The 14,295-nt window shown below is 37.1% G+C and overlaps 1 protein-coding gene across 4 annotated transcripts in view; it reads right to left on the reverse strand.

The window, feature by feature from the left end:
* The window catches only part of ZCWPW2 (zinc finger CW-type and PWWP domain containing 2), a 115,268-nt gene that overhangs the window by 40,339 nt on the left and 60,634 nt on the right, over positions 1 to 14,295 (reverse strand). For all 4 annotated transcript variants that reach the window (XM_064496813.1, XM_031469800.2, XM_064496812.1 and 1 more), the window contains exon 4: positions 2,774 to 2,888. In XM_064496813.1, the coding sequence (XP_064352883.1) occupies positions 2,774 to 2,888 (115 nt within the window). The remainder of the gene's footprint in view (positions 1 to 2,773; positions 2,889 to 14,295) is intronic.

The raw sequence follows: 14,295 nt of genomic DNA on the forward strand, positions 1-14,295 counted from the left end.
TTACAAGAAAACTACAGAGCAACCAATATTCTTCATGAACATAGATGAAAAAAGTCCAACAAAATATTAGCAAATCAAATCTAACATTGTAAAGAATTATATATCACAACCAAGTGGGATTTATTCCAGGTATACAAGGTTGGTTCATCATTCAAAATCAGTTCAATTAATATAATCCATGACATTAATAGAAGCAGACAAAGCACTTGACAAAATTCAACACCCATTCATTCATGGTAAAAACTCTCAGCAAACTAGGAATAGGGGGAAACTTCCTCAATTTGATGAGGAGAAGCTCCAGAAAACCTACAGCTAATATCATCCTTAATGGCAAGAAATGCAAAGCTTTCTCCCTGGGATCAGAAACAAGTCAAAGACGTTCTTTCCTCACCACTCTTCTCAACACTGTACTGGAATTTCGGGCTAATGCAATAAGACAGTAAAAGAAAATGAAAGGTACAAACTGAGAAGGAAAAAATAATACTATCTTTCTTTGCAGATGACATGATCATCTAAGTAGAAAATCCAAGAGAATCAAGGAAAATACTCCTGGAACAAACAGGTGACTATAGCCAGGTTGCAGGATACAAAGTTAACACGCAAAACTCAATCACTTTCCTATTTACCAGCAATGAACAAGTGGAATTTGAAATTGAAAACACATTACCATTTATATTAATACCCCCCAAAATGAAATACTTAGTCATAAATCTAACAAAATATGGACAAGATCTGAATCAAGAAAAATTATGTGAATAATACCCTATTTGTTTAAAAAATACAATTATAATGAATGTTCCTATATAAGAAAATGCTTTCTAGACCCAGCAGGAGAATTACTTTATGTAGAGTAACAGTTAACGCAACAAAAACAGGATAACCCAATCCTGTGTACAGGACGCTGAATCTGTTACACTATCACTGGGTCTGTATTTATACATCATTTACTGACCCTGCAGATTTCAACAATGAAAGAGTTGCATCAAACGTAATAGTGTGCCAATTTCTACAGGGTAAAAAAGAATTTAGGCCAAAAAATTAGTAGTAATTATTTCTGGGTTGGAAGAAGAAATTTGGGGGTAGAGAAATCCTCAAAGTTGCCAGGACGAGATAAATGGTTTGCTTCCAAGCAACTCACCTTGTGTAAAATAATCTGAGTGGTTAATTATCTCGCAAACCTACTTTGATCGCAGTAAGAAGCTGAGTATGTCCTAAAGTCACCCTGGAAGCTAAGCAGACCCAGGATTAAACTGTCTATTTTGGAGACAGTGAAGAGTGTGTGTATGCAGGAATGCCAAAAGACCTGGACTTAAGTGCCCGACAACACACGACTGTGACAAGAGACATAGTTCCATGACTTTTGGAGAAAGCAGGTTCCTGCTAGTGTGAAATGGCTGCAATATGCTTTTTAAAAGTCAAAGACCATATCACTTCAAAATATTAATGCTTTTTAAAATTTCTTAAAATTTTATTTTATTTAATTTTTGAAGGGGGGTAATTAGGTTTCTTTTTATTTTTTTACCATTTTTTTGGTTTCTTCATTTATTTACTAATTTTTTTAATGGAGGTACTGGGGATTGAACCCAGAACCTCGTGCCCGCTAAGCATGCCCTTTACTGCTGAGCTACACCCTCCCCTGCTCAAAATACTAATGTTTAGAAAAACTAAATATTTCAAAGTTTATGCTGGTTACATAAGAGAAATGTCTAGTCCATGCGAGAATAAAATTGTATTTGTGACAATAAAGGGAGTTCAACCTTTATTGCTAATAAACAAAGAAACTGTATTTTCAGTACAAGGAATAAAACCACATTTGTGGCAATAAATGTCTCTTTACCAGAGCAGTTTGCTTGTCATTCTTTTTCCACTCTTTTCAAACCTACTTATATGCTTTGAAATTGAAACTTAGATGGCTGGGTTAACATTTAAACTTTTTCTCAAATAAAATGTTTTTACATATAAGTTTTTAAAAATACATATTAAAGTTTTGCAAAGGAGGAAAAAATATCGCTCTTACTTTAAAATTCACTCGGCACCAGATCAGATCCTCCCACAGAATAATCTGTTTAGAACTTAGGTTGATTAAGTGAGATGGGCCTCGTAAGAAAAAAAAAATTCTTGTGATCACTGAGCAGAAAAAATTTAAATATATTTGTTTATCAAAAAATCATCATTTCCATGCAACTATTATATTCTTTTTAAGAGTTAAAAATGTGCTACACCTACTGTAAATCTGATGATGAATTCACTTAAAAAGCTATCTATAAACCAGAATGTTTATGATTTAAGAGAACTTTCTTTGAAACTGACCTGAAATATCATATTTTTTCACCGAATTAAAAAAAAAGTTATTACCTTTTATATTTGCCTTGAATTTACTCAGAAATAAAATATTTTGAAAAATACTTTGTTCTGAAATATCCAAGGGAAAGTTTCGCTCCAGGAGTATATTTTAAAAGCCACAGCTGCTAATTTTGAAATATACGCTTTGAAAAACACCAGCGGGACCTATGTAGAAAGACTAAGAACAAGAAGATGACAGAAGCACTAATTAAAGCCCCAGCATTTAAACAGAGTGTGTGCTTAGTCATTGAAAATAGCTTCAAGAGGGCAAAATACATACTATTAATCCATATAAAATGATTTTTCAGTGGACAAAGATATACTATTTTCCTATGAAGAGAAGAGATTTTTAATGGCAACGTATTTTGGAAAGCATGCCCCTGAATAAATCCTTATTTTGGGGGCGGTAAGGAATAAAAAATGCATGTACCCTGGTTTGTGAGGGAGCACATCTCCAGTCTTTGCTCATCAGAAAATCCATACAGCAGATACGCTTCTTGGAGTGCACTTTTGTACCACTTCTTCTTCTTGTTACATTTTCCTGGCTAAAGAGAGACAGAAAATAAGATTCATTTTGAAATTTACAATTTTGTTTTAGCATCCACTCGATTCAGCAGTTGAGCTAGAACTAAATCTGAGCACTGTACAATAGATTACTTACACTTTGGTATCTGATTATTCTTTTATTAGTATTTTAGAAAAGAGCAAAATTGTAGAACTTTTGCATATTAATAGCCAAAAGGGTCAGAGTCTTCATTCACTAAAGTAATACTTATAATATAATTTATCTCACACTTAGAAAGGTACAGAAAGTTAAGACCACCAATGTAACAAAGTAGTGAATATTAATACATTTTATCAGAATACTGTTAATTCCCTTTTAACACAGCAATGATAAAGAAGTGGTAAAAACTGAAAAGTCTAGTTTCTTATTGTAATAAGATTAATTCCATTTACAGCTAGTTTTGGTGTTATTGCAGCTAGTTGATACATTCATGCAAGTTTTTGAAACTTTCTGTGCCCCAATTTCTTCACCTGTAAAATGTGGATAACACGATTATCATAAGGTTTCATAAGCATTAAATAAAATAATAGATGAATGTTTTCTGTAAACATTCAATAAATATTATTCTACTTGAACATAGCACTTTTTCTAAAATGTTTATTTAGTTTTTTAAAAACTACAATTTGAAAAGAAAAACAGAATCAAAGAATCTCTAGGTTAAAAATGACTATAAAATTATCTGGCCCAATAATTTTGCCAATGCTGTTTTTAAAGCTTGCCCATAAAAGGTTTTTATAATGTTTACAAATGTTACAATTTATAAAATGCATGCTCCCCTTTTCTTTTTGAAAACGTTACCATCAAAAAGAATAGAGGTGTTAAATTACATGTGGTCCCTGGACACTAATTTATTTGGCATAAAAAGTGAAAAAATATAATCAAAAATATATCTTTGTACACAGAATATTTAAATTTCACTTATTAAGTTATTTCATATGAGAAAAGATGAAAAGATAGGCAGATACAATTCAATAAATATTGGAAAATTTAAGTCAATTTAAAGAATATCTAAGGCTGACATTTGCAGATTTAAGACAGTCCTGCAACTCAAATGTTATAAAGATGAGTTAAGAATTTATAAGCAGTGAAAAATCACCTAAAAGCTGATATAGCACTAAACAATTGAAGTTATGGAAATTTCTTGAGGAAAATCAATGTGATATATTGCTAAAGTAAACTTGTGCGAGTCTGGGGAACTAAAGAACTTTTTTTTTGAAGTCACATAATTTAATTACTTTATTTTTATTGAAGTATAGTCAATTTACAATGTGTCAATTTCTGGTGTACAGCACAATGTTTCAGTTATACATATATATGCGTATGTATATATTCCTTTCCACATTCTTTTTTATTATTGGTTGCTACAAGGTATTGAATACAGTTCCCTGTACTCTATGGTAGAAACTTGTTTATTTATTTTATCTATAGTATTTAGTACCTGCAAATCTCAAACTCCCAATTTATTCCTTCCCACCCCTTTACCCTACTGGTAATCATAAGTTTGTTTTCTACGTCTGTGAGTCTGTTTCTGTTTTGTAAATAACCTGTTGTCTGAGTCTTTAAGAATTTGTCAGGAAGTATGTGCCACCTACTGGTAAGAATACAATTAAACATTTTCTAAAGAACTCAAAAAGTTAAAGACTCTTTACTTTATAAAGAAGTTCGAATTCCAGAATAAGGCTCAGCTATGCATTGCAGTTTTCAGTTAGTTTGTTCTTTAATTGAAGAAGTGATAAGTGCAAATTCCAAAAAGTGTAGAACGCGCCTCCCTATCCGTCCCTAGTACTCAGTGTTTCTCCCAAAGGCATCCAATTTTACCAGTTTCTTTCACAGTCTTCCAGAGGTATTTTATCTACAAGCGTTTATATCATTTATATATGTTTTACAGATTGCCATGAATAGTTACATACTTTGAGTTTTTCTATTTGTCTTGCAGGCTGCTTCATTTATTAATTGATTCAACATATTCTAGACCCTTGGGATCTATTGCTGAAGAGAACAGACAAAGCTTACATTATAACCAGTGAAACAGACAATCTACAATAAGTATGACAAACAGGTCAAGGCTACAGTTTAACAGGTTGTAAGTACCATGTAATAAAGAAAAGGTAAGGCAAGGAGGTGGTCAGGGTGACTCGCATTGAAAGTGGACATTTGAGCGAAGACCTAGAGGAAGTCAGGGAGTTAGCCCTGTAGCTATCCAAGGAAAGAGCACTGCAGGTGGAGGAAAAGTGCTGTAAGATGGGAGATCACAAGTTTTTCAAGAAGCATCAAAGAAAGGAAGGTGGCTGAGGGTGAATGAGAAACAGAATGAGTAACAGGGAATGATAACAAAAAACAAATGGACAGGGACCAGATCATGGAAGTCCTTGCAGGTCACTGTAGGGACTCTGGCTTTTACTTTGAGTGAAATGAGACTCACTGCAGAGTTCTGAACAGAAAAAATAACATTTGATTCGAGTTAATGTTTTAAAACAATCATTCTGCTTGCTTTGATGAGAACAGGATGACTGGCTATTGCAATAGTCCAGGCAAGAAATAATGGTGATGTAGACCAGATAATAGCAGCCACTGTGGTGAAAAGTGGTAGGAGTCTGGATATAACTTGAAGGTAGAATAAAAATAATTTCTTGACCAACTTAAAATTGATTATGAGAGAAAGAGAGGATGACTCTAAGGTTTTTGGCCTGAGTGAACAGAAGATGGAATTTGCCACCTGCCGAGATGAGGAAGGCTGTCAGGGAAGTGAGACTTGCAGTAGGTGTGTTGGGGGGGAGCATAGAGCAAGAGTTCAGACATATTGAGTATGCATTATGACATCCAAGTGAAGATACCGAGTAGCAATTTGGTAAGGGAATTCAGGAGAGAGAACTGAACTGCAGATAAAATGCAGGAAACATCCACACACATGCACCATATTTAAAGCCAATAAATTAGATGAGAAAACCAAGGGAATGAGGAATCAGATGTATGTATATCCATGTACATGGTATGCATGTACCATTATTTATTTTACAAATGCCCTTATGATGGACATTTAGGTTTTTTCTAGTATTATGCAACATGAAACAATGCTGCAATAAAAGAAAAATTGTCCCTATGTCTCTTTGCCCATGTGAAAGTGTACTGAGTATAAGTTCCTAAGATGTTGAATGACCAGGTTTAATGCATGTATATTTTAAATTTTGGAAACCATTGTGAAATAACTCTTTAAAATTTTTTTTTTAAATCTAAGTATAGTCAATTTACAATGTTGTGTTAGTTTCTGGTGTACAGCATAGTGATTCAGTTATATATGTATATATATTCCTTTTCATATTCTTTTTCATTATAGGTTATTATAAGATATGGATTATAGTTCCCAATGAAATCACTCCTAAATGAGGTGGTCACAATTTACAATGCTCCAAACAATATGTTTCCTCACACTCTGGAGAACACTTCTGTTACCACACTGAGATCTCTGTCAACATTTTTAAGGAAAAAAAAAAACAGTATTTCCTTTTTATTGTCATTTTTGTTTCTTAAATTCTGTCATCATGAGCAATTTTTCCTATTTTTTCCAGCTTTACTGAGATTTAATTGACATACAACTGTAAACTTATGGAGAGCAACGAAATGATTTGGTACAATGTATATACTGGGAAATGATTACCGCATCGTCAACACATCAGTTAACTCGCTTAATACATATTTGTGTGTGTGGCGAGAACATTTAAGAACTTTTCTCTCAGCAAATTTCAAGGATATAATACAATCTCATTAACTATAGTCATCATGCATACATCAGATTCCTCAGAACTTTTTCATCAACTTTTCATATTTTTAAGCCATTTACAGGGGAGGGTATAGCTCACTGGTAGAGTGCGTGCTTAGCATGCACGAGGTCCTGAATTCAATCCCCAGGACCTCCATTAAAATAAATTAGATAAATAAATAAACCTAACCACCCCTCCAAAAAAAACCCTATAAATAAATAAATTAAATAAATAAATAAATAAATAAATAAATAAATATTTCTAAAAAATAAATAAATAATAAATAAAAGCCATTTATATTTTCTTTTCTATGAAATGACTGTTCAAATCCTGTGTTATATTTATCGCTCATCTTCTCATTGATTTGTAAGAGATTTTCTGTGTATTAAAAATGTAGTCTTTTGCTATATGTGTTGCAAATACCTTCTTCTGTTTATAGCTTACCTTTTAGTATATTTGTATTTTCCTCTCTGCTCATTTAAATCTTTCATCCTTCCAGAAGTAATTTGGACGTGAGGTGTGAGATATAGCTTCTACTTCATTTTTTGCCCAAGAAGCTAGCCATTTGTATACACATTATTTATTACCCAATATAACTTTTCTTTAATTATTTGAATACAACCTTAACCACTATTTTCAAGTAATTGTGGACTATATTTTATTAATCTATTGGATAACTGTTAATACCAAACTGCTTTTACTACTGGAGTATTACTATAATTTTATATTTTATAGACCTAACTCCCTCTTCTGTGTTTTATTTTCCTACAAATTTTATAATTTGACCCTTGAACAACACAGGTTTGAACTTCGTGAGACAGGAAGGGGGCAAGGCACAGTCATTCAAGGAATGATGCAGCAATTAACATCAAAATGGTGGCAGATTCAACCCCTAGTAGGCCTGGGGGCTCAAGATGGTGGGAGATTTCACTTCTAGGAGATCTTGAGCTTCATTATACGTCTATTGTAATATATTAGCATAGTGAATAACACGCCCACAGGCGCCACGGCAGCCCCAAGGATGGCCACAGAAGGTCAAAGAGTGGGAAATGGCCAACTCCCTGGGAATCCCAGCCCCTTTCCCAGGTTAGTTAGACTGGTCCTTCCACTTACTATGAAGCCACCAAGCCCATAAAAACTGGCAACACGGTGCCCCGCAGCCACCGCCCCTTCTCTCTCCGTCTTCAGAGATGGCCCACGCTCTGTCTATGGAGTGTGTATCTATTTTTAATCTGAGCACCCAACCCCCACACCTCGTGGCCTTTCTCTTGCCTTTTGATGTATCTCTCTGAATAAATCTACCTTTACTCAACTGTGGCTCGCTCTTGAAGAGTTTCCTGCGAGAAGCCAAGGACCCACAATTGGCGGGCACGTCCCAGGGCCTCAACGGAAGCCTGGGACACGGCCCTCCTCACGCCCCACATCTGTTTTTCCTGCATCATTCGCAGTTCCATTTACACATGACTTTTTCTCCCTAAATACATACTGCTGTACCACAGGATCCCTGGTTGGTTGGATCTGCGCATGCAGACCCGGTGGACTGGAGTGACCACTGGAAAGTTACCATAAAGTTACATGTAGATTTTCGACATGCAAAGAGGGTGGGTGTCCCTACCTCCGAGCTGTTCAAGGGTCAACTGTAGGGGTTTTTTTTTTTAAGTCCTTTTGAAAAATTGAGATTGCATTCAAATCAATGTAGGGAGAATTGACATCTTTCCATATTAACTCTTCTAAACAAAGAAGGGGATTATATCTTCCCATTTACTTGGGTTTTATTTTCTGCCTCTTACTAGCATTTTAAAGTTTATTCATACAGATCTTGCACATACTCCTTAAGCTTACCCCAGTGTATTATATATATTTTGCTGCTGTCATAAATGGTATCCATCCCTTCATACTTGCAGACTGGTGATCGCTTTATAGTAATTTTATTGCCACATTTTCCCATTGTTTCCGTTTTCCTGTTGTTTATAACAGTTCTTCTATTGTTTATAATAGTTTTGTTTATAGTAGTTTTTCCACTTGAGTTCCATGGGTTTTCCAGGTAAACAAACATCTACAAATAACGATAATTTTGTTTTTTCCTTTCCTGTATGTACACTTCTGCTTCTTTCTTTGGCTAATTATATGAGCCAATTCTATCTACCAGGACAATTAAATAATAGTAGCAATCCTACATACTTTTAAGTACCCCAATTTCCTACCTGAACAACCAATTTCTTCTCTAATTAAAACTTCTGGTTGAAAGAGTTCATGTATTTTTCAAGTTGCATTGTAGCGTCTCACATTTATTTAAATTGAATTCTTCTGCAGAGGCTACCAAAAAAAAATTTGTAATCGCCTTTATAAAGTAAGCTCTCTGAGACATTCTCATAATCTTTCAAGTGGAATCTGCCCAGGAAAGCCTTCTGGATTGACAAGAAAGAAAGACTCAAACATAATAGATTCATTCCATACACTAATTATTAGGGCAAAAGTTTGTGAAGGATGAATGAACATTATGCTTGAATGAATTACAGTAACACTGTGATTAAGTTCAATTTAAAAATACTGTAGTATTTAATGAGGTAAATGTTCAGCCTGAAGGTTTACCTTTTGGGAAAAAGCTAGCAAAGGAAAGGATGCTGTTTTGAATCCCAAACTAAGGCAGAACCTCAAAGAAAAATTGTCTTTTAAAGGCAGAAAACATTTCCATCTACTTCTTCAGCCAGAAGTCAAATAATTAACTTCATTTTTAAACAATGAATTGTTCAAAGCCAAGTATTATTTAAAATAGGATTCAAACTCACGCAGAAAGTGACCACCATTCAAACGCACTTTTTTAGCTGGAATCTAGAAGTTTCTTAGCCTTGACTGAAATCTACCACAGGTACTATGGTTTTTCTGGTAATTCTCAAATAATAAAATGTCCTATAGTTACTTATTTGGTTCTCCAAAATTAAAAAACTGAAATGTCTACCGGATGTAAGAGACAAAACGTCATTTCAGGTTTGGGGCACGCCCTGGGGCGTCCAGGCTTCAGGCTCCCGTTTTCCTTTTCCTCTACATGTGTCTCCTCTCCCCATGTCTTCCAGGTCCCCTGGGGTTGAAAGGGTTAGCTGTGGAGAACGCAAGAGAAATTGCAGAAAATGTGTTTATTTGATTGCTATCAAGGCAATCTGGGTCACTGTCTCCCGGGCTGGAAGTGGTTTTTATTGTAAAGTGCTTTGTGGGTTTTGAGAGAACTTTTTGTCCCCACAAAGAACAGCTCCTTTGACAGGGGCGAGGTCTTTGTTTTAGCTGGCTGCTTTCAATCCCCACTCCATTAACTATTTTTCTGCTGAGGCCGTGTGGAAGCAGGAAGCCATCTTGGGCGGGAACCCTGAGCAAAATGATCCAACTCTTTGTCCTATGTCGTCTGCATTGCAGCTCCCCAAACTGGGTGATGCTGGCCGTTCCCAGTGCCTCCAGCTCTCTTCCCTCTGCTGCCAGACCTGCTACTGGAAGCTCTCAGTCTGTAGATTTCTCTGGGGGGAGCTGCAGAGCACACACCTCAAGCTCCCAACCATTTGTACAGGAAAATGACCATCTATCCTTTGCCGAAGATGGTGTCGGGGGGAGGAGGTGTAAGAAAATGCCACAGTACACCATCATCCCCTCCAAAGAAATATCTATTTGTTCAAACTCAAAAATTTTATATCCGTAAGTAAGTTGGGCTAAGGGCTGCCAGGCCAGTTTGGGCACCCCCTTTGCAAGTCCTGCAGACATAGCCTTGTACCTCGGTTTGCAATGTGAAAAGTATTTCTGTCCTCAGCTTTTGCAGCCCTAACCTGAGTATACCGAATAATTTTAGAACTTTCAAATGATCTCCCACCCTGAAACAAAACAAAACACAGACACATTTTTAAATATACTTGTTTAAGAAGGAAATTTTCAAGGTGGCTCTTTGACAGATTTTCAAGGAGCCAAAAGCTTGTAAAGTCAAGGATTAAGATCACTGACTTCAGATGAGATGCTAGGAAGGGCTGGGCATCTTCAAATTCCAGTAAATTCTTTGATCCCAACGGCAAATATCATCTTTCATTATATTTATATTACTTCGGCAATTTGAGTTTTCTTAATCAGTTTTATTAAATAAATTTAGGGTGGAAGGGGAAATAAGTAATCGTCCTAGAAAGAGAAGGAAGCATATAGTCTAGAAATTTGTGTGAATTTATGAGTATAAATAAGATGATTCTAGATGTGTTCTCAATAGATGAATAAGCATGTAAATATTTGGAATAAGGATGAGGTCTGAGACTAAACAGACGGTTAGACAGGGAAAGATATCACCCCATCTCTGAGAAAATTCCTAGCTGTGTCCAAAATTGAAGCTTGTAAACTGCTGTCCCGTGTGATCTTGTTTCAGCTGAGTGTTATTGGCTGAAAGTCCGAGTACCATTTTCACCTTTCCCCGAGTTTGAGGAGGAAGCTGGACGTCCAGTCTCAGTAACTCCTGACTCACTGAACAAGGGCTGTGCTCTCTGCACACACTAACATGAAGGGACAAATTCAAAGAGAAGAACACCTACGTGGTGGCCCACCCAGCAAGGCCAGTAAAGAGAAATGTGCCATCTGGCAGTTCCTATGTTCTGCTGCTTTGTATGGTAAGACTGTTTCTCCAATTAAAATTCATCAAGACGGAATATCCTGGAGCCGCAGCAGGGTGAGTCTTACTTCTCAAGCTTGAATGTGTCAGCATAGTCACATCTCCTTGTTTTTGCAAAATAAAATTGAATATGGCAGCCGACACGCAACAAGGATAAGAAATTTGATCCTACTCATTTAGGGGCCAGCCCTGACTTTCCCTAGGCTCATGTAAATTGGAAGGGAATATTCGGTGCCTGAGGAGTGGGGCAGATCATGACTCCTCCACCCACAGGGCTTCCGGAATAGCATCTTCCTTCAAGTCCCCTGAAGTCAGGCCATCTAACAGCTTCTCTGCTACACCTGGACCAAAGGATCTGTTCGGAGGGTTGGGGCGTGGGTTCTATCTCCTGAGGCACCACGTGTGATTAATCTCTGAGATGCTGCCGCTCCCCAGGGCACTGATGGACCTTTGTCCTCTTCAATGTCTGAGAGGACCTCTTCTCTGCCTTACGCTCCCGTCTGCCCCTCCCGAGGCACAGGACTCTCTGTTCCCCGTACTTCCCACCCTCAAGGAACTCAGCTCAGGGACACAGATAAGGTCTGCTTTGGATCCCCACAACAGAAAGCGCCCCTGAGACAGGAGAACAAGAGGGGCTGGACGACTTTGCGGAATAAATGAAAGGGAAAAGTATAATGAAAACAAAAATTATCGCCAACCAACGGCTGGTATTTGCGTGGCTGTAGGGAGGGTCTCCTAGCGAAGGGGCTCTGAGTATCAGAACCGATGGGCGGGTGGCCGTCCCTCCTCCCCACCCCCCCGGCACCCTGCTCCTTCACTCTACCTCCCTCCCTCCCTTAATTTTTCCTCACAGCCCTCATCAACAACACCCTGTATCTTTTAAAAAAATATATTTGTTAACTACGTGTCTCATCATCCCATTAAGTCTCATGATGGCATTTGAATTTTTTATGTTTTGATCAGTTCTGAGCCTAGAATTCGTGCAAACACTAGGAGCTCAGTAAATATTTGAGTATTATAAATAGATATTTCTTGTTCAGGGTGGCATGGGTAAAACCCAGACAGGAAACTGGGGATGAAAATAAAAGGCTGCTACATTTTAATCCTGAATTATGTGATTATCCCTGGAGAAAGGCAAAAGAAAATTTTATAAACATAATGAGTATCTTGCATTATAGTGTGGTAATATTATTTCTAAGATAATATTAAACTTCATTTTGTGTATAGAATGCAAATCTGTAAAGTATTTCACGAGCCCTTGATTTATCGTATGATATTTGTAGCATTTTTTTTTTTTCGAAAAGAAAAAGTGTGTCAAATTTCAAGTACTTCAAATATTAGGTAAAAAAGTTGTATCTAATTTTAAAACTAAATAGGGTCAAATGCTTCTTAATATGATCTATTTGGAGGGCTGGCCTCATGACCATCCTGTAGGTACAAATGATAACATTTACTATCCCAAATTATTGATTCAAATTTTGATTATATCAATAAAGGCAGCTGCAAATAAAAATGTCTACGATTTAGAAAATGTACCTTTCAGACACAATGTTGAACCTATATTACAAATCTGGAAAACTGGAATCCTTGGACTGCTTAATTGGGAGTCATAAATTCATTGAAATGGCTACAAATAGGGACCATTACTTTAAGTTATTTCAGTACTTTGTTATAATATGCCCTTGAACATGGGGAGATCAGCCACAGATTTCAGAATGTAAAGAAAAACAAAGTAACTTTCCTGTGGAATGTTTCTGTCCTAAAGGTTTGAGGACCAACACGAGCACCTATTACAATACGCTCTGCCTGGTGATTCGTGTCAATTGCCGCTACTTGTACCTTCAAACTGACCGTGCACCTTGCTGACTCTAACCGTGATGGCTCTCTATTTACTGTTGTGCCAAAGCGATCGTTTTCACTTAAAGCAGTTCAGGAGAAAGTTAATCACAAGGCGATCTTGTCTTCCTTAAACTGGATTTCTGCAACAGCACCCAGGAATCTCGACAGTGAGAACGTTCTCGTTGCTTTGATGCAGAGACGGTCACATCACACCCCTGTGCACCACACACGCCGGGGCCACCTAACATCTGTCTCCCCTTGCATCTGCCATCTTTAACGTAGGTTCTGGATTATTTAGACAGCTTATTCAAGTGAGTCAACACTTGAAGCAATATGCTTTCAACAACAGGAACCGGCTTCCTCTAACTCAGCAGGATTTTTACATCAAAGTAACTATGTCCTCTGCGTCCTATACCACTGACACGTGAGCCAGTTAAGCTGACAAAAAAAAAAAAGTTCTAGCTTGTTCAGTCTGATCCTTTACATCAATTTGAAAGATAATACCAAGAATGCAGTGAGTATCAGGGGAGAAATTAGGCAGAAAAGAAAGAACACGAAAGTGTGAGAGTCAAAACCTGGTTTACTTGGCTTGAAATACTGGGGAGTTACAGGGCCTGAGTGCTCCCTGAACCTTGGGGAGGAGGAGCGGAAGGAAGCCAAGCAGTTTTAGGTAAAACGGCACCCATGGACACATCAGAAAAATCACAGGCCACTAGAAAAGCTCTTTATTAACCTCGACTTAAACATATATTTTCTAAGTATTTGGAATATCTGAGTCCTTTCCCTGTGTGTCAAGATGGATAAACATCGGCTGCGTGCTGTGGGGTGTGTGTGTATGTGTCTGTGTGCCTGTGTGTCTGTGTGTGTGTTTGAAGGCACCCTCGTCTGGCATGTTAGGCTGGTCTATTATCTGGACTGATATCCCCTAGAAAATAATTTTTATACAACCAGTACATCAGTTGTTTAGTGAAATGGACCTGAAACCAGCTTTTGAGAGAAAAAGAGAGAAAGAAAGAGGCCTCTGGCATCACAGCAGGGAAAAATCAGTCACCACCAAGGATAGAAACTGTTTAAAGGGACAGGGGAGTCTAACCTCACAGTTTTGCTAAAGATTTGCCTGGCTTCTTTAGCACCACGAATTCATAAACACATTTACAAATTCT

Source organism: Camelus dromedarius, chromosome 17 (genome assembly GCF_036321535.1).
Source record: "Camelus dromedarius isolate mCamDro1 chromosome 17, mCamDro1.pat, whole genome shotgun sequence".
NCBI lineage: Eukaryota > Metazoa > Chordata > Mammalia > Artiodactyla > Camelidae > Camelus > Camelus dromedarius.